A 24,209-nucleotide genomic window follows, 5' to 3' on the forward strand; every position below is an offset into this window, starting at 1 on the left:
GTTCAACATGTACGCTGCAGCGTGTTTGGGTCTTCACGCTTTTGGATCTATTTCAGAACTGCAATTTCCTCTGCTTGCAGCAATAGTGAAGTGGGCAGGGCAGTATGGATTTCTTCTCTTACATTTGCAAGCCGAGTCTGAACATCAGACAGAAGATGGGTGTGATGTGAGGGTAGGACACTTTAGACCAAGCAGCCGTCATGTTCGCAGCATTGTCTGTCACCAGTGCAAATACCTTCTGTGGTCCAAGGTCATTGATGACTGCCTTCAGCTCATCTGCATCTGTGCTCTTGTAGAATACAGGTTGAGCGGTGGATATTATGTAGTTAATTATTCCTTGCCCACGAACATTCAACCACCCTTCAGAGATGATTGCAATACAGTCTGCTTGACCTTCACTTGAACTCTGTTGAACACTGCATCCAGCAAATGAGTAGATAAAGCATGTCTGGTTGGAGGGGTGTATGCTCAGCAAAAAACTTCCTCTCACTGTCAACTGCGTTTATTTTCAGCAAACTTACCATGTGTAAATATTTGTATGAACATAATATTCGACAACAGACAAACTGAACAAGTTCCACAGACTTGTGACCAACAGAAATGGAATAATGTGTCCCTGAACAAAGGGGGGGGGGGATCAAAAGTAACGGTCAATGCAGCTGGTGGCCACACCAGATACTAAGTACTGCAGTGCCTCTCCTCATGGACTGCACCAGATTTGCCAGTTCTTGCTGTGAGGTGTTACCCCACTCTTCTACCAAGGCACCTGCATGTTCCTGGACATTTCTGGGGGGAATGGCCCTAGCACTCGCCCTCCGATCCAACAGGTCCCAGACGTGCTCAATGGAATTGAGATCCGGGCTCTTCGCTGGCTATGGCAGAACACTGGCATTCCTGTCCTGCAGGAAATCACGCACAGAACGAGCAGTATGGCTGGTGGCATTGTCATGCTGGAGGGTGATGTCAGGATGAGTCTGGAAGAAGGCTACCACATGAGGGAGGAGGGTGTCTTCCCTGTAACGCACAGCGTTGAGATTGCCTACAATGACAACAAGCTCAGTCTAATGATGCTGTGACACACTTACCCCAGACCATGACGGACCAATCTCCTCAAATCGATCCAGCTCCAGAGTACAGGCCTCGGTGTAACGCTCATTCCTTCAACGATAAACGCATATCCGACCATCACCCCATGTGAGACAAAACCGCAACTCGTCAGTGAAGAGCACTTTTTGCCAGTCCTGTCTGGTCAAATGACGGTGGGTTTGTGCCCATAGCGGACGTTGTTGCCGGTGATGTCTGGTGAGGACCTGCCTTACAACAGGCCTACAAGCCCTCAGTCCAGCCTCTCTCAGCCTATTGCGGACAGTCTGAGCACTGATGGAGAGATTGTGCGTGCCTGGTGTAACTCGGGCAGTTGTTGTTGCCTGTACCTGTCCCGCAGGTGTGATGTTCGGATGTACCGATCCTGTGCAGGTGTTGTTACACGTGGTCTGCCACTTTTAGTGTCTTAACGACCGTTCCACAGGTGCATGTTCATTAATTATTTATGGTTCATTGAACAAGCATGGGAAACAGTGTTTAAACCCTTTACAGTGAAGATCTGTGAAGTTGTTTGGATTTTTTCGAATTATCTTTGAAAGACAGGGTCCTGAAAAAGGACCTACCTTGTTTTGCGAGTTTAGTAGAAAAAACTAACTAGCCAAAATTGTTAAGTTAGAAATGATTTAAACACTTTGCTGTAGGCTACTATTTACTAGTTAACAAAAAAATCAAGTATGTCATATAAAACATTTTCACCCCACCCAGTATTGTAATCAAAACTTACCAGAAAGCATGTAGTCCTTGGCTCAGACAGTGTAGTAGTGTGGGCTCAATAGCATCTCATTAGTGTGCAAGATCTTGAGAATCAGCTGTACATGTGTTGGAAGAGCGTACTGCACATGTGATGGAAGAATGCACTGTGCATTTAGAGGGTTGTAATGTGTAGGTATGTCCAAACTTTTGACCGGTACTGTATAACAATGTACTTTGTAGGTGTTTTAATAATAGGACCGTTCCTAGTTGATGTAAAAGGAACACTATTTAACCCCCTATTGGGTTCTTGTTCCTGAGGTCACTAGGATGACCGCACCAGCATGTTTGTGATATTCTATTCCACCTGTAAAAACTCCACCTGGGCTGCTGCGGAGTCCTTTCCTTCCACCTTGATGAAGGCTTTCGCGTATAAAAGCAAACCGGATTAATATTTCAAAATTCAAATTATTTTTCACATTGCTTCTTGTGGTGAAGAGAGGCTGTTTAAATATTAAAGTCTTCATCTCCCAGAGCAGTGCGGGTGGAAATCTTCACAAGGAGAGCCTGTGTCACATGAACCAGCAGGTTCCGCTCTGCCTTGTAGTCACTGTTGTGGCATCCCATTACTCTTCTCTTTTTTAAGATGAATTGCTTATTGAACTTTCCCATTTTTTATTTTTTATTATTACTCTACATTAACCGCGTTGTACGTGTGTGAAGCGCCTTGTTGCCAATGCACAGCTTGTGCACAATATCGGTGGGTAAATATTGTTTGCAATTTTCCAATGGCGTACTTCTAAATTTAGTTAATTTGCAATTGACAAACTAGAGAAGTGAGATGAATTTTCCAGATATTATTTACTGAAATGGAATTGTTGCAGTTAGTAAAGGTGTCAAATTGTAAAGGTTTATTTCGTGTATAGGCACAAACACTACATGACCATAAGTATGTGGACACCTGCTCATTGAACATCTTATACCAAACTCATGAACATTTTAATATGGAGTTGGTCCCCTGTTTTGCTGCCTTAACAGCCTCTACTCTTCTGGGAAGGCTTTCCACTAGATGTTAAAACATTGCTGAGGGGACTTGCTTCCATTCAGTCACAAGCACATTACTGAGGTGGGGCACTGATGTTGGCCGATTAGGCCTGGCTCGCAGCTGGTGTTCTAATTCATCCCAAAGGTGTTTGATGGGTTTGAGGTCAGAGCTCTGTGCAGGCCAGTCAAGTTCTTCCACACACATCTCAACAAACCATTTCTGTATGGACCTTGCTTTGTGCATGGGGGCATTGTCATGCTGAAACAGGAAAGGGCCTTCCCCAAACTGTTGCCACAAAGTTCGAAGCACAGAATTGTCTAGAATGTCATTGTATGCTGTAGCGTTAAGATTTCCTTTCAAGTTCACTGGAACTAAGGGGCCTAGTCCGAACCATGAAAAACAGCCCCAGACCATTATTACTTATCCACCAAACTTTACAGTTTGCACTATGCATTCAGGCAGGTAGTATTTTCCTGGCATCCGCCAAACAGATTCGTACGTCGAACTTCCAGATGGTGGAGCTTGATTCATCACTCCAGAGAATGCGTTTCCACTGCTCCGGAGTCCAATGGTGGAGAGCTTTACACCACTCCAGCCAACGCTTGGCGTTGTGCATGGTGATCTTAGGCTTGTATGCGGCTGCTTGGCCATGGAAACCTATTTAATGTAGCGTCCGACAACTTCCAGAGGCAGTTTGGAACTCTGTAGTGAGTGTTTCAACTGAAGACAGACCATTTTTACGTGCTTTAGCACTCAACAGTCCCGTTCTGTGAGCTTGTGTGACCTGCTGCTGTTGCTCCTAGACATTTCCACTTCACAATAATAGCACTTCCAGTTGAGCGGGGCAGCTCTAGCAGGGCAGAAATTTGACTAACTGACTTGTTGGTTCCACGTTGAAACTTACTGAGCTTTTCCGTATTGCCATTCTACTGCCAATGTTGGTCTATGGATATTGCATGGCTGTGTGCTCAATTTCTTTTGTGATTTTTTTTTTTTATACACCTGTCAGCATTGGGTGTGGATGAAATAGCCAAATCCACTCATTTTAAAGGGGTGTTCACATACTTTTGTGTATATATAGTGTATACAGTGGGTCAAAAAAGTATTTAGTCAGCCACCAATTGTGCAAGTTCTCCCACTTAAAAAGATGAGAGGCTTGTAATTTTCATCATAGGTACACTTCAACTATGACAGACAAAATGAGAAAAGAATTCCAGAAAATCACATTGTAGGATTTTTAATGAATTTATTTGCAAATTATGGTGGAAAATAAGTACTTGGTCAATAACAAACAAGCAAGATTTCTGGCTCTCACAGACCTGTAACTTCCTCTTTAAGAGGCTCCTCTGTCCTCCACTCGTTACCTGTATTAATGGCACCTGTTTGAACTTGTTATCAGTATAAAAGACACCTGTCCACAACCTCAAACAGTCACACTCCAAACTCCACTATGGCCAAGACCAAAGAGCTGTCAAAGGACACCCGAAACAAAATTGTAGACCTGCACCAGGCTGGGAAGACTGAATCTGCAATAGGTAAGCAGCTTGGTTTGAAGAAATCAACTATGGGAGCAATTATTAGGAAATGGAAGACATACAAGACCACTGATAACCTCCCTCGATCTGGGGCTCCACGCAAGATCCTACCCCGTGGGGTCAAAATGATCACAAGAACGGTGAGCAAAAATCCCAGAACCACACTGGGGGACCTAGTGAATGACCTGCAGAGAGCTGGGACCAAGTAACAAAGCCTACCATCAGTAACACACTACGCCGCCAGGGACTCAAATCCTGCAGTGCCAGGCGTGTCCCCCTGCTTAAGCCAGTACATGTCCAGGCCCGTCTGAAGTTTGCTAGAGAGCATTTGGATGATCCAGAAGAAGATTGGGAGAATGTCATATGGTTAGATGAAACCAAAATATAACTTTTTGGTTAAAACTCAACTCGTTGTGTTTGGAGGACAAAGAATGCTGAGTGGCATCCAAAGAACACCATACCTACTGTGAAGCATGGGCGTGGAAACATCATGCTTTGGGGCTGTTTTTCTGCAAAGGGACCAGGACGACTGATCCGTGTAAAGGAAAGAATGAATGGGGCCATGTATCGTGAGATTTTGAGTGAAAACCTCCTTCCATCAGCAAGGGCATTGAAGATGAAACGTGGCTGGGTCTTTCGGCATGACAATGATCTCAAACACACCGCCCGGGCAACGAGGGAGTGGCTTCGTAAGAAGCATTTCAAGGTCCTGGAGTGGCCTAGCCAGTCTCCAGATCTCAACCCCATAGAAAATCTTTGGAGGGAGTTGAAAGTCCGTGTTGCCCAGCAACAGCCCCAAAACATCACTGCTCTAGAAGAGATCTGCATGGAGGAATGGGCCAAAATACCAGCAACAGTGTGTGAAAACCTTGAGAAGACTTACAGAAAACGTTTGACCTCATTGCCAACAAAGGGTATATAACAAAGTATTGAGAAACTTTTGTTATTGACCAAATACTTATTTTCCACCATCATTTGCAAATAAATTCATAAAAAATCCTACAATGTGATTTTCTAGATTTTTTTTCTTTTCATTTTGTCTGTCATAGTTGAAGTGTACCTATGATAAAAATTACAGGCCTCTCATCTTTTTAAGTGGGAGAACTTGCACAATTGGTGGCTGACTAAATACTTTTTTGCCCCACTGTATGCCCATATAGCAGTTTAACCTAATTTCAATTAGGCTGAAGGGGATTTTTTTTGTGAGTAGCATGGACCAAATGTGTTTGAGGGTTTAATACCCAAACATAAACCATTAAATTAATGATATGTCGTTGGCGTCGTAGTTTAACCAAACATTAGGCCCAATTAATTTCTGAATAGAAAATGTAAGGTTGTAGTGACAGTCTAAACCACAAACCAGGCCATACTTTACTCATTGGCCATTACGCTGACATATGACAACAAATGATGGACATCCTTTGGAGCCTGAGGATGAGGAACTTCCAATGTATTTCAGGCACGTTCAGTGACTACATGTCTCTCTGCCCTCAACCTTTTTTCCCCAGCCCATTTTGCCTGGTGAATATCACCGACTCTGGTGTCCCTAGATCTTGCCAGCCTATTAGGTCGTTCCCAGACCCACCAGTATGTGGAACTGCAGACATTTATGAAGTGTTGAGAGATCCCTCTGCCCTCAGGGACCTAGCCTTCATTTGGCGTCGAATCGCCTTTTTCTTTGCTTTTGTTGTTGTACTGCACATGTTCTTCCAGGCCACACACCTTGCAGGTGTATCTGACATGAAGTGCACGTTTTAGGCCATCCTGATGCGCAGAAAATATGGTAATGCTTGACTTTTTTTGTCACCATTTGTCTCTGTATATGAAAAGGTTTCCCCCCCTGTTTGTCCTCCAGCACTTTTAGTTCAGCACCTTGTAGATTGAGTACTGTGTCGCAACCTGACATGTAATGTTGCCATTGTGTTAACGCTTCTTGTTGGTCCCTAGAAGCGGGGAGTTGTGTTTGGAGGCAGACAGTCTTTCCCCTTTAAGATCGGTGACCTTTAACTCATCGCTGAGCCAGGGAAGAAATTGCTTCTGTGATCTACTGTGATATTTCACTATAGCTCACCACCATTCCCCTCAGTTGTTCAGCATGTCTTACTCTGGCTGATCAAATAAAGGAAGGATGTTTTTCAACTATCCACTACTTCTTCCTTCCCAGATGAGTTTTAACAATCTGTTAAATGCACTATACAGACTTTTTGTTGGGTGATTTAAATTCAATGTCATTGGAATTTATACAGACTTGAAATGGTATTGTGTGAAGTGAGTGAAGGTAAAATAAGAATTGAACTATTTCATTCATAATTCTTCTCAAAGGCTAAATTCATGTATATAGAAGTTGATGCCTTGGAATTAGTTCAAATGAATCCCATCTTGACCCTTTAGTACAGTTTGTGCATAATGTTGTTTGTGAACAGAATCATCATCTGCTCTTTTATATTTCCTGGAGTTAAAGCCATGCTCCTAAGATGTGCGTACATGTGCATAGGTGTTCTGATGCTATGTCCACTTTCATACCTTTGGTTAGGTGGTTACATTAAAATATCAGTAGCTCTGTTTGTGTAAAGTGAAGTGGTGATCCACAGTATTCAGACTTTTTTAAACGGTCCTGCACCTCTCATCAATTCATATGTCAGCCATCTGCATGGTCTGCCAAGCTTTAATGCCTACTCTGCACTTTCACTGCTGTCCCCGAGCCTCCCAGAATTAGCATAAAATGACATTTTGCTGTAATGCTAGCAAGACAGTTGGTGTTTTTAATCAATCAGCTCCTGAAAGCTCCTGTGTTCTAATTGGCATCATGGGGCTTCTTGGCTGAAATCAAATAAATAATGATGTTTGTGCAGCAAGCCTGTGACTGGTCACCAAGGCCACAATGTGATTCATCATGACATTTTATTTTCAATAGTCTGTGAAAGTAGGGGATGCTGAAGGCAGCTACTCCCGCTGTAGGTTCATTTAACTCCATAAAGCGCCAATCAACAGTTGAAACCATAACCAAGCCAACTCCTCGCGTCTGTTTCAGTAAAAAGCTGAGCGATGGAGCTGGAGAAATGGAACCATTCTCAAATGTATAAACAGAGCTATGGATTCAAGGACTGACCATCCACGATGTCTAAATGTAGTGTTGGTTTACATTTTACATTGTTTACGGACATTGGAGTAAAACAAGGTTATTTTGGGTTCTGATGGGGGTATGACAGTTGAATTAAGCTTATTATGTATTTAAGTTGTTTTATATTCTTCAAGAATCAATGGGTACATTTAGAAGTCCAATAATGGATGTAGCAACTGCAGCTTGACCCTTTAATGTCTCCCGCTGGCAACACATGTATAACATTTAATTTAGTTATTTACAATACAGTTTGTATTGTTGACACTCCATAAACAAATTCATTTGCATTGTGTTAGGCATAATGACTGAGTCTTTGTAGTAGAATATTCCCTCCCCTGTCTTCATTTTCCTCTAAGGTGGTAGTGTTGAGATGCTCAAGGCGTGGAGCTAGTGTTTCTTAGCAACCAGATTTCAGCGCACCTGTCTTTGCAGGCTTTAAACTAGTGCCCTCAGATACCCATGCCACCAGAACATGGTCTCAATTCTAAATTAGTAGACACATTGCCATCTGCAGTGTCATTGTCAGAGCATGTTAACAATGTAATTTATTCATACACGAACAATGCATGAGTGACCCTGCCAATATTGAGGTGTGTTTTTAAAGAGGTATGTGTAATCATGCTACCACAGGGCTTGGTTAACCACCAACATACGTTGAGATAGTCCCTGTTCACTGATCATGAACACATTTCCCTATTGCATTCATTAACTTGTCAAATTATTTATTTGCTAGCTCTCCGATAACCATCAAAGCTCCTGAAATTAATGTGCACAGAAATAGCCAATATTGTGGCTCTCTTGCAGTGTCGCAATTTCAGTACACCTTTACTCAACCCCTAGTGCTGAAACATCCATATCTTTGTTGGACAGATACCCTTTGCTGGTTCCGGATAGTGCATCTTGTCAAGTCAATTTCCGTATTACTGATTGCCTATCGAGATGCTGATGTCTCTGTCAACAAGGGGAAGATTACTTTCCGTCTTATATCCTGACCATTCTAATCCAATAGCCAATAAAGAGTGACATCTTGGGATTTGGAACCGCATCAGCAATCATCCTGCTTACAGCATTTCACGCCCCTAACATTTTTAGAGAATGTGTATGAGGGTTTTGTTTTCAATAAGGTTATCGCCAAGTCTAGATCGATGTCACAAACGATATCAAATGTAAATACCTAAGCTGATTTGATGGGGAGATATCAAACCGTAGGAACATCTGTGCCGCTTGAGAATTAAATGATGCATAGATATCCCTAAGGTCTAAAATTCACTCGGGAGTAAAGTGGGCACATTTTTTGTTTTTGTGGTTGCATATGTGTAATATTGGGGTTGATATTATTTCAATTTCTTCCTAATGTAATGACCTTCCAGTTATACCACACCATTGGCAAATGCTGCATGCAACATGCAAATGCTAGAACGGAGTCTCATGTTGAATGTGTTTGCGTAATAATGAACACTAATACGGTACATTTTGGGGACCAATACCCATCACTGAGTATGTTTACATGCACACTTAATTTTCACACTTAATATTAAACTGATTATGGCATCAGTCATGTAAACGTTGTATTCCGATGTTGACCATACGCAGTTTTAAGATAATCAAAGTAAGGATACACCGAATAAAACAACAGGTTTTCTGAGTAAGCTTTCAAATTATTAGGAGATGTAAACAGCTTAATTGGCCTTCCAGCGGCGTATTTGAGCTGGACATGTGCTAGCACCGGTAGCACAAGCAGCCCTCTTATGCGCGAGTGAAGTGAGTTTTGACATGCACATTAGAAATAGTTCACATACAAACATTTTATGTCCGTACTCTGAATCAAATATGCTTTGGAAAAATAACATGGTCGCTGTGGTAGAACGTTTATTTTAGTTGTAATTTTTCGGCATTTATTTAGGTTCCACCGGGTAGCCTGATTTCCATGTAAACAGGATTATTAGGGAAATTGTACTTCTTCCAAAGCATTTTAACGTTTTTAAATGAACTGTTACAGTTGAATTTCGGAAGTTTACATACATTTATGTTGGAGTCATTAAAACTAGTTTTTCAACCACTCCACAAATTTCTTGTTAACAATCTATAGTTTTGGCAAGTCGATTAGGACATCTACGTTGTGCATGATACAAGTAATTTTTCCAACAATTTTTTACAGACAGATTATTCCACTTATAATTCACTGTATCACAATTCCAGTGAGTCAGAAGTTTACATGCACTAAATTGACTGTTCCTTGAAACTGCTTGGAAAATTCCAGAAAATGATGTCATGGCTTTAGAAAGCTTCTGATAGGCTAATTTACATACATTGAGTCAATTGGAGGTGTACCTGGGGATGTATTTCAAGCTCTAGCTTCAAACTCAGTGGGGAAACATCATGGGGAAATCAGCCAAGACCCCAGAAAGAAAAATTGTCTGGTTAATCCTTCATACCACGTTCCTCTGTATAAACACCATGGGACCTCGCAGCCGTCATACCGCTCAGGAAGGAGACGTGTTCTGTCTCCTAGAGATCAATGTACTTTGGTGCGAAAATTGCAAATCAATCCCAGATAAACAGCAAAGTACCTTGTGAAGATGCTGGAGGAAAAAGGTACAAAGGTATCTTTATCCCTAGTAAAACGAGTCCTATATCGACATAACCTGAAAGGCTGCTCAGCAAGTAAGAAGCCACTGCTCCAAAATCGCCATAAAAAAGCCAGACTGGTTCGCAACTGCACATGGGGACAAAGGTCGTACTTTTTGGAGAAATGTCCTCTGGTGTGATGAAACAAAAATAGAACTGATGGGCCATAATGACCATCGTTATGTTTGGAGGAAAAAGGGGGAGGCTTGCAAGCAGAAGAACACCATCCCAACCGTGAAGCACGGGGGTGGCAGCATCATGTTGTGGGGGTGCATTGCTGCAGGAGGGACTGGTGCACTTCACAAAATAGATGGCATCATGAGGGAGGAAAATTATGTGGATATATAGAAGCAACATCTCAAGTCATCAGTCAGGAAGTTAAAGCCTGGTTGCGTCTTCCAAATGGACAATGACCCCAAGCATACTACCAAAGTTGTGGCAAAATGGCTTAAGGACAACAAAGTCAAGGTATTGGCGTGGCCATCACAAAGCCTTGACCTCAACCCTATAGAAAAGTTGTGGGCAGAACTGAAAAAGTGTGTACGAGCAAGGCGGCCTACAAACCTGACTCAGTTACGCCAGCACTATCAGGAGGAATGGGCCAAAATTCACCCAATTTATTGTGAAACATTTGACTCAAGTTAAACAATTTAAAGGCAATGCTACCAAATACTGATTGAGTGTACGTTAACTTCTGACCCGCTGGGAATGTGATGAAAGAAATAAAAGCTTAAATAAATCTCTCTACTATTATTCAGCCATTTCACATTCTTAAAATAAAGTGATGATCCCAACTGACCTAAGACAGGGACTTTTTACTAGGATTAAATGTCAGGAATTGTGTGAAACTGAGTTTAAATGTATTTGGCAAAGGTGTATGTGAACTGTATATCCGAATATCCACAATCGTATTGCGTGCATATAACCGTACTCGATATCCCATGTTCTTTGCTTGTCATTTTGTCGAATGAGTAAAGTTCCTTAAGATGTATTTACTGAAAGATCTCTATACTAGAGCTTCTAAACCCAGATCTTCTCTAAAGGGAATTGGTGTTTCTTGACACGTAACCTTTTTTGCAGCGATTGTGACATTTTACCCATTTCAGAAAAGTCTTTAAAACCTGGAGAACCGCTGACTAGGGAATCATTAGATGCATGCAAATGAGCCATTTGTGAAGTCAATGTGATGTCGACCTTTGCAAACGTAGGCAGCTGGGATGTCATGACGTTCCCACAGACGCTCTTTATTGACCAACGCTCTAGAGATGAGTAACTTTGGAAACCGCCCCAACTCACTCCCCATCTCCTCCACCTCCTCCCCCTTTCGCTACGTGCTTATGCTTGGCAAGCTGTTTCCATGGAGCGCCATTCCAAGGTACAGATGACCCATGCTGATGAAGAAATGGAGCCAGGGCTAATGAGGGACATATGTTGTAACTGCCTCATTTATGAAGCATGCAGTCTTTCACAGTGCCACTGAAGTATCAATCTTCCTATAGTGCTCTTGGCTGGTTGAGGAGTCTCCCCATTCAGCACCAGGTCTTAGGCTAGTTTAACTTCCCCCAGTGTTGCATTACACTATCGCTGTCTGTGTGTAAGCTCATTAAGATAACTGACTTTATTTGCTTTCAGATGCATGACCCCAGTCAGTCTTAGAAGGAAAAAGTTGGATTCAAGTTCAGAGGCAGTCTGGTTCACAAGCCCCCCAAGTTTAGCTTTCAAGCCCTCTCTGTATCCAGATGGATTCTGTGTTATTTGGTCGACATCCAATGGGGAACAGTGCATTGGTCCCTCATACTAATAGTTTAGGGGCAGTGCCTAACGCAATTCTGTCAGCGTTTCTTGAAAACCCTGAAGTGATATTTTTTTAGACTGTTATTTGAATAGACTACACAATTATCATTGTAAAGATGAGGGAAAACGGTATTCTTGAGAACCTGTTTTTCTACAGTTTGGCCTGTTGGTGGAGCTGTCTTGTCATTATGTATTATTGCTTTCCAGTGAACCACTGGAAAGTGTTCTCTCTCTCAAGTGCTTTTTAACTTCAGAAAGCAACCTATTTATGCCATTAAGTTGTAGATGATGGCATGGAGAAATATATATATATTTTTTCAAATTGCTGAGGTTATTATGACAACCTTTCTGCTCAGAAATAGACTGAAGTGTTTTCCATTAAACGGTCAATGCAGTTACTCTCCAATAACTGACTGGAAGTACATGTGTTGTACATTGTATAGGGTCATACAGTGTCAGTCATATTAAAACTATTGTGAGCCACAGAGCAAATATTTAAACCAGCCCAGGGGTTTTGGGAAGCGCTTATGTGGGAAACATCAGTGCAACACTATAGTCCTGGAACAATTCTGTATTGTCGTTAATATAATCCAGGAAGGAATTGTAATTAGTGTAGCCAAATGTACTTAAATGCTTAACACATTTATTTGCACAGAATATGTAAAATTGCACCATAAAGTGCTCTTGTGATGTGCAAGCCAAATGTATGTTTAGATGTTTTTTCTTGAAGGACCAGTGCAGTCAAACAAGATTCGCTGGTGTTTTTATATACAATTCCACACTGAGGTTGGAATAATACTGTGAAAATTATGATAATTCCCTTTTAGTGTAAGCACTGTTTGAAAAGACTGAAATTACAGCCTGTTTTAGTGGGATGGAGTTTTGGCCTTCCTGGTGACATCACCAGTTCATAAACCAATAAGAAAAAGTTCCAAACCTCTGGCAATATCATCTTGTTTTCAGTTTTCCCCTCCCCATTCAGACTCCCAGACAGTCTTAACAAAATTCTTTCTTGAGAGAATGCTCTTTGCTAAGAAGCTATTTTTCATAATAAGGCACTTCATTCTTACCCAGAAGTTATTTTATATTGAGATTAACGGCTGCATTGGACCTTTTGATTAATGTTGTTTTCCCTCCACCCATAATTGTTTGCCAGAAGAACACTAGAACCTTTCATATTGTTATGAAACTTAAATGTTAAAGGGATACTTTGGGGTTTTGGCAATGAGGCCCTTTTTCAACTTCCCCTGAGTCAGATGAACTCGTGGATACCATTTTTATGTCTGTGTACAGTATGAAGGAAGTTTGAGGTAGTTTCAGGAGCCAATGCTAACTAGTGTTAGCATCTAATACTGGGTAAGTAGTTAAAGGACCTCATTGCCAAAATCCTGAAGTATCCCTTTAAGATCAAATAAAAATGTCTTTGTTTCATGCCATGTAAGCAACAGTGAACTGCATCCTTATGGGCCTTTCCCAACAATGCAGAGAGAAAAATTATAACACAAGGAATAAATACACAATGAGTCACGATAACTTGGCTATATACACAGGCTACCAGTTCCGAATCGATGTGTAGGGGTGCGAGGTACATATGTACATATAGTTAGAGGTAAAGTGGCGAGGCAACAGTATAGATATGTGACGAGTCAAGAGTTGGTGCAAAGAGGGTCAATGTAGATAGTCCGGGTAGCTATTTAGTTGAGTGATTTGATTGAATTTATTATACAATTTTTACATACAGTACCTTGCGAAAGTATTCGGCCCCCTTGAACTTTGCGACCTTTTGCCACATTTCAGGCTTCAAACATAAAGATATAAAACTGTATTTTTTTGTGAAGAATCAACAACAAGTGGGACACAATCATGAAGTGGAATGACATTTATTGGATACTTCAAACTTTTTTAACAAATCAAAAACTGAAAAATTGGGCGTGCAAAATTATTCAGCCCCTTTACTTTCAGTGCAGCAAACTCTCTCCAGAAGTTCAGTGAGGATCTCTGAATGATCCAATGTTGACCTAAATGACTAATGATGATAAATACAATCCACCTGTGTGTAATCAAGTCTCCGTATAAATGCACCTGCACTGTGATAGTCTCAGAGGTCCGTTAAAAGCGCAGAGAGCATCATGAAGAACAAGGAACACACCAGGCAGGTCCGATATACTGTTGTGAAGAAGTTTAAAGCCGGATTTGGATACAGAAATATTTCCCAAGCTTTAAACATCCCAAGGAGCACTGTGCAAGCGATAATATTGAAATGGAAGGAGTATCAGACCACTGCAAATCTACCAAGACCTGGCCGTCCCTCTAAACTTTCAGCTCATACAAGGAGAAGACTGATCAGAGATGCAGCCAAGAGGCCCATGATCACTCTGGATGAACTGCAGAGATCTACAGCTGAGGTGGGAGACTCTGTCCATAGGACAACAATCAGTCGTATAATGCACAAATCTGGCCTTTATGGAAGAGTGGCAAGAAGAAAGCCATTTCTTAAAGATATCCATAAAAAGTGTTGTTTAAAGTTTGCCACAAGCCACCTGGGAGACACACCAAACATTTGGAAGAAGGTGCTCTGGTCAGATGAAACCAAAATTGAACTTTTTGGCAACAATGCAAAACGTTATGTTTGGCGTAAAAGCAACACAGCTCATCACCCTGAACACACCATCCCCACTGTCAAACATGGTGGTGGCAGCATCATGGTTTGGGCCTGCTTTTCTTCAGCAGGGACAGGGAAGATGGTTAAAATTGATGGGAAGATGGATGGAGCCAAATACAGGACCATTCTGGAAGAATACCTGATGGAGTCTGCAAAAGACCTGAGACTGGGACGGAGATTTGTCTTCCAACAAGACAATGATCCAAAACATAAAGCAAAATCTACAATGGAATGGTTCAAAAATAAACCTATCCAGGTGTTAGAATGGCCAAGTCAAAGTTCAAACCTGAATCCAATCTGTGGAAAGAACTGAAAACTGCTGTTCACAAATGCTCTCCATCCAACCTCACTGAGCTCGAGCTGTTTTGCAAGGAGGAATGGGAAAAATGTTCAGTCTCTCGATGTGCAAAACTGATAGAGACATACCCCAAGCGACTTACAGCTGTAATCGCAGCAAAAGGTGGCGCTACAAAGTATTAACTTAAGGGGGCTGAATAATTTTGCACGCCCAATTTTTCAGTTTTTGATTTGTTAAAAAAGTTTGAAATATCAAATAAATGTCGTTCCACTTCATGATTGTGTCCCACTTGTTGTTGATTCTTCACAAAAAAATACAGTTTTATATCTTTCTGAAATGTGGCAAAAGGTCGCAAAGTTCAAGGGGGCCGAATACTTTCGCACGGCACTGTACATACAGTGGGGCAAAAAAGTATTTAGTCAGTCACCATTTGTGCAAGTTCTCCCACTTAAAAAGAAACACTGTTTCCCATGCTTGTTCAATGAACCATAAACAATTAATGAACATGCACCTGTGGAAGGTCATTAAGACACTAACAGCTTACAGACGGTAGGCAATTATGGTCACAGTTATGAAAACTTAGGACACTAAAGAGGCTTTTCTACTGAAGAGGCTTTTCTTCATGTGTAACAACACCTGCACAGGATCGGTACATCCGAACATCATACCTGCGAGACAGGTACAGGATGGCAACAACAACTGCCCGAGTTACACCAGGAACGCACAATCCCTCCATCAGTGCTCAGACTGTCCGCAATAGGCTGAGAGTGGCTGGACTGAGGGCTTGTAGGCCTGTTGTAGGCAGGTCCTCACCAGACATCATCGGCAACAACGTCCGCTATGGGCACAAACCCACTGTCATTTGACCAGACAGGACTGGCAAAAAGTGCTCTTCACTGACGAGTCGCGGTTTTGTCTCACCAGGGGTGATGGTCGGATTCGTGTTTATCGTCAAAGGAATGAGCGTTACACCGAGGCCTGTACTCTGGAGCGGGATCGATTTTGGAGGTGATGGGTCCGTCATGGTCTGGGGCGGTGTGTCACAGCATCATCAGACTGAGCTTGTTGTCATTGCAGCTAATCTCAACGCTGTGCGTTACAGGGAAGACATCCTCCTCCCTCATGTGGTACCCTTCCTGCAGGCTCATCCTGACATGACCCTCCAGCATGACAATGCCACCAGCCATGCTGCTCGTTCTGTGCATGATTTCCTATAAGACAGGAATGTCAGTGTTCTGCCATGGCCAGCGACGAGCCCGGATCTCAATCCCATTGAGCACGTCTGGGACCTGTTGGACCGGAGGGTGAGGGCTAGGCCCATTCCCCCCAGAAATGTCCGGGAACTTGCAGGTGCCTTGGTGGAAGAGTGAGGTAACATATCTCACAGCAAGAACTGGCAAATCTGGTGCAGTCTATGAGGAGGAGATGCACTGCTTTACTTAATGCAGCTGGTGGCCACAATGGATACAGACTGTTACTTTTGACCCCCCCCTTTGTTCAGGGACACATTATTTTGTGTCTGTTAATCACATGTCTGTCGAACTTGTTTAGTTTGTCTCAGTTGTTGAATCTTGTTATGTTCATACAAATATTTACACATGTTAAGTTTGCTGAAAATAAACGCAGTTGACAGTAAGAGAACATTTGTTTTTTTGCCGAGTTTACACACACACATTCATTCATTCATAAAGGCACTCCAGCCGGTGACACGTCCACATACAATTTAAGAAAACCATCAAGGATAACACAAAGCTTAAAATATTATTTCCATTGTGGTCCTAACTATACTGAACAAAAATATAAACGCAACATGTAAGGTGTTGGTCCCACTTTTCATGAGCTGAAATAAAAGATCCCAGAAATGTTCCATATGCAAAAAAGTTTATTTAGATCCAATTTTGTGCACGTTTGTTTTCATACCCGTTAGAGAGCATTCCTCCTTTGCCACAATAATCAATCCTCCACCTGAATGGCATATCAAGAAGCTGATTGACCAGCATGTTTGCAGTTTTGTCACACAACACAATGCCACAGATGTCTCAAGTTTTGAGGGTGCCTGCAATTGGCATGCTGACTGCAGGGATCTCCACCAGAGCTGTTGTCAGAGAATTTAATGTTAATTTCTCTACCATAAGACGCCTCCCGTCATTTTAGAGAATTTGGCAGCACGTCCAACCGGCCTCACAACCGCAGACCACGCATAACCACGCCAGCTCAGGACCTCCACATCCAGCTTCTTAATCTGCGGTATCGTCTGAGTCCAGCCACCCCGAAAGCTGATGAAACTGAGGAGTATTTCTATCTGTAATAAAGCCCTTATGTGGCGGGAAAAAATAATTCTGAGTGGCTGGGCCTGGCTCCCCAGTGTGTGGGCCAATGCCCACCCATGGTAGCACCCCTGCCCAATCTATGGATTGAGGCCTAATTTATTTATTTAAATTGACAGATTTTCTTGTTGCATGTTTACTATTATTTAGTTGTCTTATGGCTTGGGGGTAGAAGCTAGTCCGGGTACTGTTTAGTTCCAAACTTGGTTCATCGCTACCACTTGCCGTGTGAGAGCAGAGAGAACAGTCTGACTTTGGTGGCTGGAGTCTTTTGAAAATGTTTAGGGCTTTCCTCTGACACTGCCTGGTATAGAAGTCCTGGATGGCAATGTAGCTCCTTGTGGTCAGATGTCAAGCAGTTGCCATACCAAGCGGTGATGCAGCCAGTCAAGATGCTCTTGATGGTGCAGCTGTAGAACTTTTTGAGGATCTGCGGGCCCATGCAGAATCTTTTCAGCCTCCGCGGGGTAGAGGTTATTTTATTTATTTTATTCCGTTCCTTCACGATTGTGTTGGTGTATGTAGACCATGTTAATTCCTTAATGATGTGGACACAGGAACTTGAAGCTCTCTACCTACTCAACTACTGTACAGCCCTGTCGATGTGAATGGTTGCTTGCTCCATTTCCTGTAGTCCACAATCAGCTCCTTTGTCTTTCAGGTCACTGACCTCCTCTCCATAGACGGTTTTGTCGTCGGTGATCAGGCATACCACCGTCGTGTCGTCAGATGTAATGATGGTGTTGAAGTCGTGCTACGACTGTAAATATGACAATGGCGAATGTGTTGTTGCCTACCTTCACCACCTGGGGGTGGCCTGTCAGGATGTTCAGGATCCAGTTACAGAGGGAGGTGTTCAGTACCAGAGTCCTGAGCTTAGTGTTGACCTTTGAGGGCACTATGGTGTCAATTAACAGCATTCTCACATAGGTGTTCTTCTTTTCCAGATGGGAGAGGGCAATGTGGAGTGCAATAAGGATTGCATCATCTGTGGATCTGTTGGGGTGCTATACGAATTGGAGTGGATTTTGGGTATTTGGGATGATGATGTTGATGTGAGCCATGACCAGCCTTACAAAACATTTCATGGCTACAGATGTGAGTGCTACGGGGAGATAGTCATTTAGACAGGTTACCTTGGCATTCTTTGGCACAGGGACTATGGTGGTCTGCTTGAAACATGTAGGTATTACAGACTGGGTCAGGGAGTGTTTAAAATGTCAGTGAAGACACTCACCAGCTAGTCAGCGCATGCTCTTAATACGTGTCCTGGTAATCCATCTGGCCCCCACAGCCTTGTGAATGTTAACCTGTTTAAAGGTCCTACTCACATCGGCTACAGAGAGCGAGATCGCACAGTCAGCCAGAACTGCTGGTGCTCTTATGCATGGTTGTCACTTGCCTCAAAGCAAGCATAGAAGGAATTTAACTTCAGGTAGGCTCGCGTCACTGTGCAGCTTGCGGCTGGATTTGTTTTTGTAGTCCGTGATAGTTTGTAAACCCTGCCACATCTGACGAGCGTCAAAGCCCCCTTCAAGTTAAACTGGTAGAGTACTGAAATACTTTTGCAAGGTTTTGCTCTTCCCTTTTATTAAAATAGTTGACTCCATGGATATGCATGCTTTTTTCCACGGATAGGCAAGCTTCAGCAATTGTTGTTGTTACACAGCCAAGTCCTTCTGCTTTGGCTTCATGAAGATATATATTATTTAATAAATATGAAGTGGCAGGGAGGCTTTGCAAAAATGGGATCGGAGTCCAATCCGGTATCCAATCAGGATCAAATATCCATGTGCAGACAGTAGAGCAGGACGTGATTGTTATGGAAATGAAGCTGGGGAGGGAGGACACTGTCCTTCTCCGGTCAGTGTATGAGATTCATCTTTTGTCTGGCTCCTCTACAACGAGACAGGCTGACCCCACTCTACTTCAGAAATTGGGAGTCACTCCCGTTCGTCGTTCGTGGCAATTATCCGGTTCACCAGCCGCTGCAATGGGGTAATGGACCCTTTCCTTCCACCCATATAAGTGTGCCATTGTGGCTGTTGTGTGTTATTAAAATGGCGATTCTCTTCCGTCAAGGACGGTGAGGGGATATCACAGAAAGCGTGTAGTTAAAAGAGCTTCAAATTCAAAGCTGGATCTCAATCTGACTAGATTTCCCCGCTCAGTCATTTTTTGATTTCAAGAGACATAAATATTTTCCTGTTTTCAGTGTCTTTTTTTCAGTCTTGCATCTACAGTTGTTAGGATGCAATAACATTTGTACGGTATCAATTTATGGCTGACGTGTCAAGCAAGCCCGATTGTTCTATTCTGATTAACCTTTTGGGATTGAGAAATCTGATCAGATTAAAAACATAGGCTTTTTTATATAGTCATTGTCGATAGCAGAAAACCCATATCATGATTGTTGAATTTGTAATATATGGTTAGATATATGTTTAGTATGCTTAAGTTGTACCTGCACAGCAAGGCCTACGTTTTTTAAATGCTTGTACTTAATGCCAGCATGCAGTTGATCAATAAACATGAAAAATGAAGCAATCAATGGGGTGAGCAGCTGTTGTAGGTAAGTGTACAAAGGAAGGGGAACACTGACCCATGTCTCCAGCTCCATGAGACAAGACATCCTTTACAGTTTGCAGCGTCAGTTTTTTATATTTTTTATATATATATGTCTGGCTCTTTCTTAATCTCTGAAAGGTACCGCCTATGATCTGGAGGCGGTGATCAATTGACTGAAAAGGGCACACTGGACTGGCCACGGTATCCAATTTGTCACAGTTTCAATAGTTTGATCAAGCTCACAGTGCCACGTCTCTTCATCATTGTCTCTGTTCTAGCTCCGCTAAACAGATATCTTCTCACGCTGGTTTCAGCATTAATTGATGACCCTTGCAGGGCGAAAGATCTGTATGTGCTTTAATTGTTTCGGTGGCCATTTTGGACCTCGTTGGATCCATATCTTCTAAGTTTAGCATCTCTGCGTCTTTTCTAAAGGCCTGAGGAAGTTTAAGACTTTCTTGGGGCATTTCTTTCTTTCTTCAGTTTTATAAACATGTTTTAAGACTGAATCACGTTAGAGCTTGGTGCGGAAACTTCCAAGTGGAAGCTTTCCCAAGTCGGATGCTTATGGGATATTCGTAAATAAAATTGATGGTGAGAATTGTGGAATTTGTGCAGAGAGGGATAAAAGGCTCTTCGTGGTTGAGGTTCATAAAATATCTCTTGTGTAAAACATGAATCACCATCTCTGGGTTGGTGCCCCAATTCTTCCAACTGGCAAGGATAATAACACTTCCTCTCTCCATAAGCCATGGAGTGATATCATTTCAGTGAGGGTGTTAAACTCTGTAAGACCTTGGCTATATCCTCTGCTTTTTAGATTGAAGTATTATTACAGTAACGTAACATTCAACGTTCAGCAATGTTCACTGATGTTTTCCAAACATGTTGATGTGCTACTGTTTCTCATGTGGTGCCCTTTTTTTTCTTTGCAGCTGACAGCCCGCTCCCTACCGGCAGTGCAGTCTGATGAACGACTCCAACCTCTGCTTAACCACCTCAGGTAATTGGCATCATTAGTAGCATTATTGCTTTCTCTGCTGCTGCTTTAGTTTATTCATTATGACAATATAGTCATTATGGTTGCATTCCCAAAAAATACAGCTTGACAAAACTAACGGGGCAGGAACCCGATTTTGAAAGGGTACTGAAATAACTGTGGTGAACTCACACCTTGAGTCCACTGTTGAAAAGAAGCCCCCTCCAAAGAAAAACCTGTACTTATTTATTTTTAAGTTCATTTCTAGGTCGACTCAAATTCACGTCACAAATGTTCCTGAATCCGCTTTGTGTGCCACGTTTCCCAGAAAAGGCCTAATGTTCCTAACGCTAGATTCCCTTTGAGACCGTGTCCCCTCTGTCTCCGAACACTGTGATAATGGAACGCAAACAGCAAGGCTAATGTGTCAACTGGAAGCCAGGGATTTTATTTTTAGAGCCAGGCCCCGACAGTATCCACCCACCCATGACCGACAGACTGCCTGAGCAAAATAAAGGCAAGGAATCCCTCTGTATCGCCACGACGACCTCTGCAGATTACAATTTCCCGCAATCTCTTTTTTTCTCCCTCCTTGAAATCTCTTCCACACATGCTCTCTTTCAATGGCTTTCTGAAATAGCCTCAGGCGTAGTCCCCTGCTCTGTGTAGGAGTGATCCAACCTGGGCCCTACAGGTCTAAAGCCCATCCTGGCTTTCAGAAAAGGACCCACCAGGAAGTCCTGGGCTAGGTTACAGCCCTTCCACCTGCGTCTCACTGGCCATCTACCCCCCCCTGCAGCCTTCAATGATTGTAAAGGATAGGGAAACAAGAAGCATTCCCCAAAGGCAACTCTACCAACCAGCTGTTTCATTTGGTTTTTAAGGAAGTCCGATTGAGGCCTCTTAATTGGATCCGTCATTGCAGGCACTTAGGTTGTTTCGACTGCAGAACGCTTCCCACTGTGTTGCAATGCATTGCAATGCATGCTGGGGCAGCCAGATAAGGTAGTGTCATGGGGCCAGCTTGTGCCCTCGAATCAAACCCGTGTCCTTAAGCAAACTAGCTGTTGAATCGAAACGGGAAAACAAGAGGATTTGGACACAGAAGCGATAGCTGGCAGGGCCCCGCTCCATCAGAATGGAGCAGGCAGCATAAGCCCAAAGCCTGTGCTTGGACCGTCGGTCGCTAGGTCCCACAGATGATTCCATTTCACTTTGAGACGTTCTGTGGTTAAAGCTAGATTACCAGGGAAGGATCCGGTTTCATCCGCAGCCAAAGTTGTCTTTGTATCTCTGGGAACCACAAATGTGGCTTAACTGATGTTCAAAAGGCAGCTTCTGGAGTGCATTATTGATCCCCCTTTAAACTAATGCACACCACCTCTCCTTTAGAATTTAAGGCATACTAGGAAAACTCAATAAATTATTAGGACCTACATTCTGAATGATGAATGTGTCATATTTGATTAAATACAGTTATAATTCATCATTTTCCATGAAATGACAAATTCTAGATATTGGTTTACCGTAAGTTAACATGATAAATCAATTAGATGAAATGTCCTCATCTAAGTAGCTTGCAGATATAGTAAAACTTGTGACAGTCAATGGCACTGAGCTTTACACCGTTTTAGTGATGCCGAAAAAGGACCTTGTTTAAACACATTTCTTTTAAATGATCGCCATCTGACCCTTTATATTCTGTTAATGTTGCCTCATGGGCAATACGTGGTCCAGGCCTCTAATTTAAGTCAAAGGATATGGTTTTACAAACCTGATTAGCCCGTAACCCGGCTGTTGAGCTCTATTTAATCGAGTGGATATCAAATGCCATTTAGTCTCAATTTCTGTCATCTGGATTATATCAGTGCCGTAAGGCTCTGTGATCGGAGCGAGAAGACGCACCTCACATGTATTAAGCTTTCGTAGGTTAAATAGGGGTTTGACCTTTACCCATGGCATCAAATCAAGATGCCTAAATTAGGCCATTTGAGAGGACGCAATATTTAGATTTCGAAAGTGTGTAAATGAATGTATCTTCCTGCAATTTTCAGACAGTTAAGTGTTTTGTTAACTGGGTAAGATTCCGGAGGTTGTGTAATAAATAGGGTCTCTGGGGATCCTCTTCATTGAACAACTGTTTTTTGGCAAGGCATACTGAAGTTGCACAAAGACAAGTCAGTTAATTTATGGAGGGCTCCTGTTCAAATGTCAGGCACTGGTAAATCAATCACACAGATATCGATCAATGGGATTGATCTTGACCAATGCAACATTTTGCTGGGAGGGACAATAGAAATGGATACAACTGCAGAACATGCAGGAAGAATATTACTTTTGACTTATTCCAGAAAAATGGTCACTGGTCCCCAAACCTTATTTGAGAAACATTGCATATTTCCATTTTGGGACTTATTTCCCAAATGTAAGGGCATTTGAAACATATTTCTCTATGGAAATTGCAAAAAATGTCTCTGCAATCCACCATTCAATGAAATACGTCAGACTTCATTTCTGTATAGTGCACAATTATAACTTTCTATGAGGACTGCGGAGAGTAAGCTTGTTATCGTGGACTCTGATCCCTAACCATGTAACCATGTCCTGCTGTAGCACTTTGTAGGCTAATGACTGTGTTATTTATCTGGACCTATTGTTATAGACAGGAGTCATGTATTTCTCTTTGCCCCTCTCTTGTTGGTCCATTTCTGTCCTTGTAGCCATGCTTACGTGGGTCAGGACTACAGCATACAGAAGAGTATTGGGAAAATTTCTTTGGAGCAGATCGATCCGGTGAGTATGCATTGAAACACAAAGGGCACATTTATACTAGGGATGACAAGTAAGATGGATGTTGATTACATCAGAACAGAAATGTAAACTGTCATAGGTGGACAGAACTGCTGCTACAGGATCTCAGTATTGGTCCATACTGTATGTTTCCATCAGTGGCGTAGTGGAGGGTAAACGTCTTTTACGCACCTTTTGCGGGAACAGTACAGGGAGTGTTACTTTACTCACCGCGAACCGAGGTCAGTGTTTACTGTTTTATTACCACTTACATCGCTGCTTTCCCATAATCAGACCTCCTTAGGATCACAAACAAGTAGCTAGTTCGCACACAGTCTTAGTCCTTTTTAACTTCTTGTCTATTGATTGCACAGGGTCATGTCATGCTTATAAGTGTTGGCAAATTGTCTCTTCAGTCTTCACAAGGATTACTGTTTGAAAGGCAAAAACGGTCAGATTTCATTCCTAATGTCTTTGCGTTAGCGACACAGCCGTTCTCTACATGGACATTCAGAAGGGGTTTTTAATGAACCATTGTGGTCTCTCATAGGGGCAGTTAAACTGACCGAGGCCACAGCTCAGCTCAGCCTCACTGTGCATTCTTCACTTTCTCCATTTCAGAGACCACTGCTGTTCCAATTAAGTTACTCGTCAGCAATTGCTAATTT

General features: G+C 42.4%; 1 protein-coding gene across 1 annotated transcript in view; it reads left to right on the plus strand.

The window, feature by feature from the left end:
- Window positions 1–24,209, plus strand: part of prim2 (DNA primase subunit 2) — a 104,827-nt gene that overhangs the window by 43,406 nt on the left and 37,212 nt on the right. Inside the window, exons 8-9 of the mRNA XM_020495456.2 lie at window positions 20,708–20,775; window positions 23,472–23,544. Of these exons, the coding sequence (XP_020351045.1) occupies window positions 20,708–20,775; window positions 23,472–23,544 (141 nt within the window). The remainder of the gene's footprint in view (window positions 1–20,707; window positions 20,776–23,471; window positions 23,545–24,209) is intronic.

This window comes from Oncorhynchus kisutch, linkage group LG11 (assembly GCF_002021735.2).
Source record: "Oncorhynchus kisutch isolate 150728-3 linkage group LG11, Okis_V2, whole genome shotgun sequence".
Classification (NCBI taxonomy): Eukaryota; Metazoa; Chordata; class Actinopteri; order Salmoniformes; family Salmonidae; genus Oncorhynchus; species Oncorhynchus kisutch.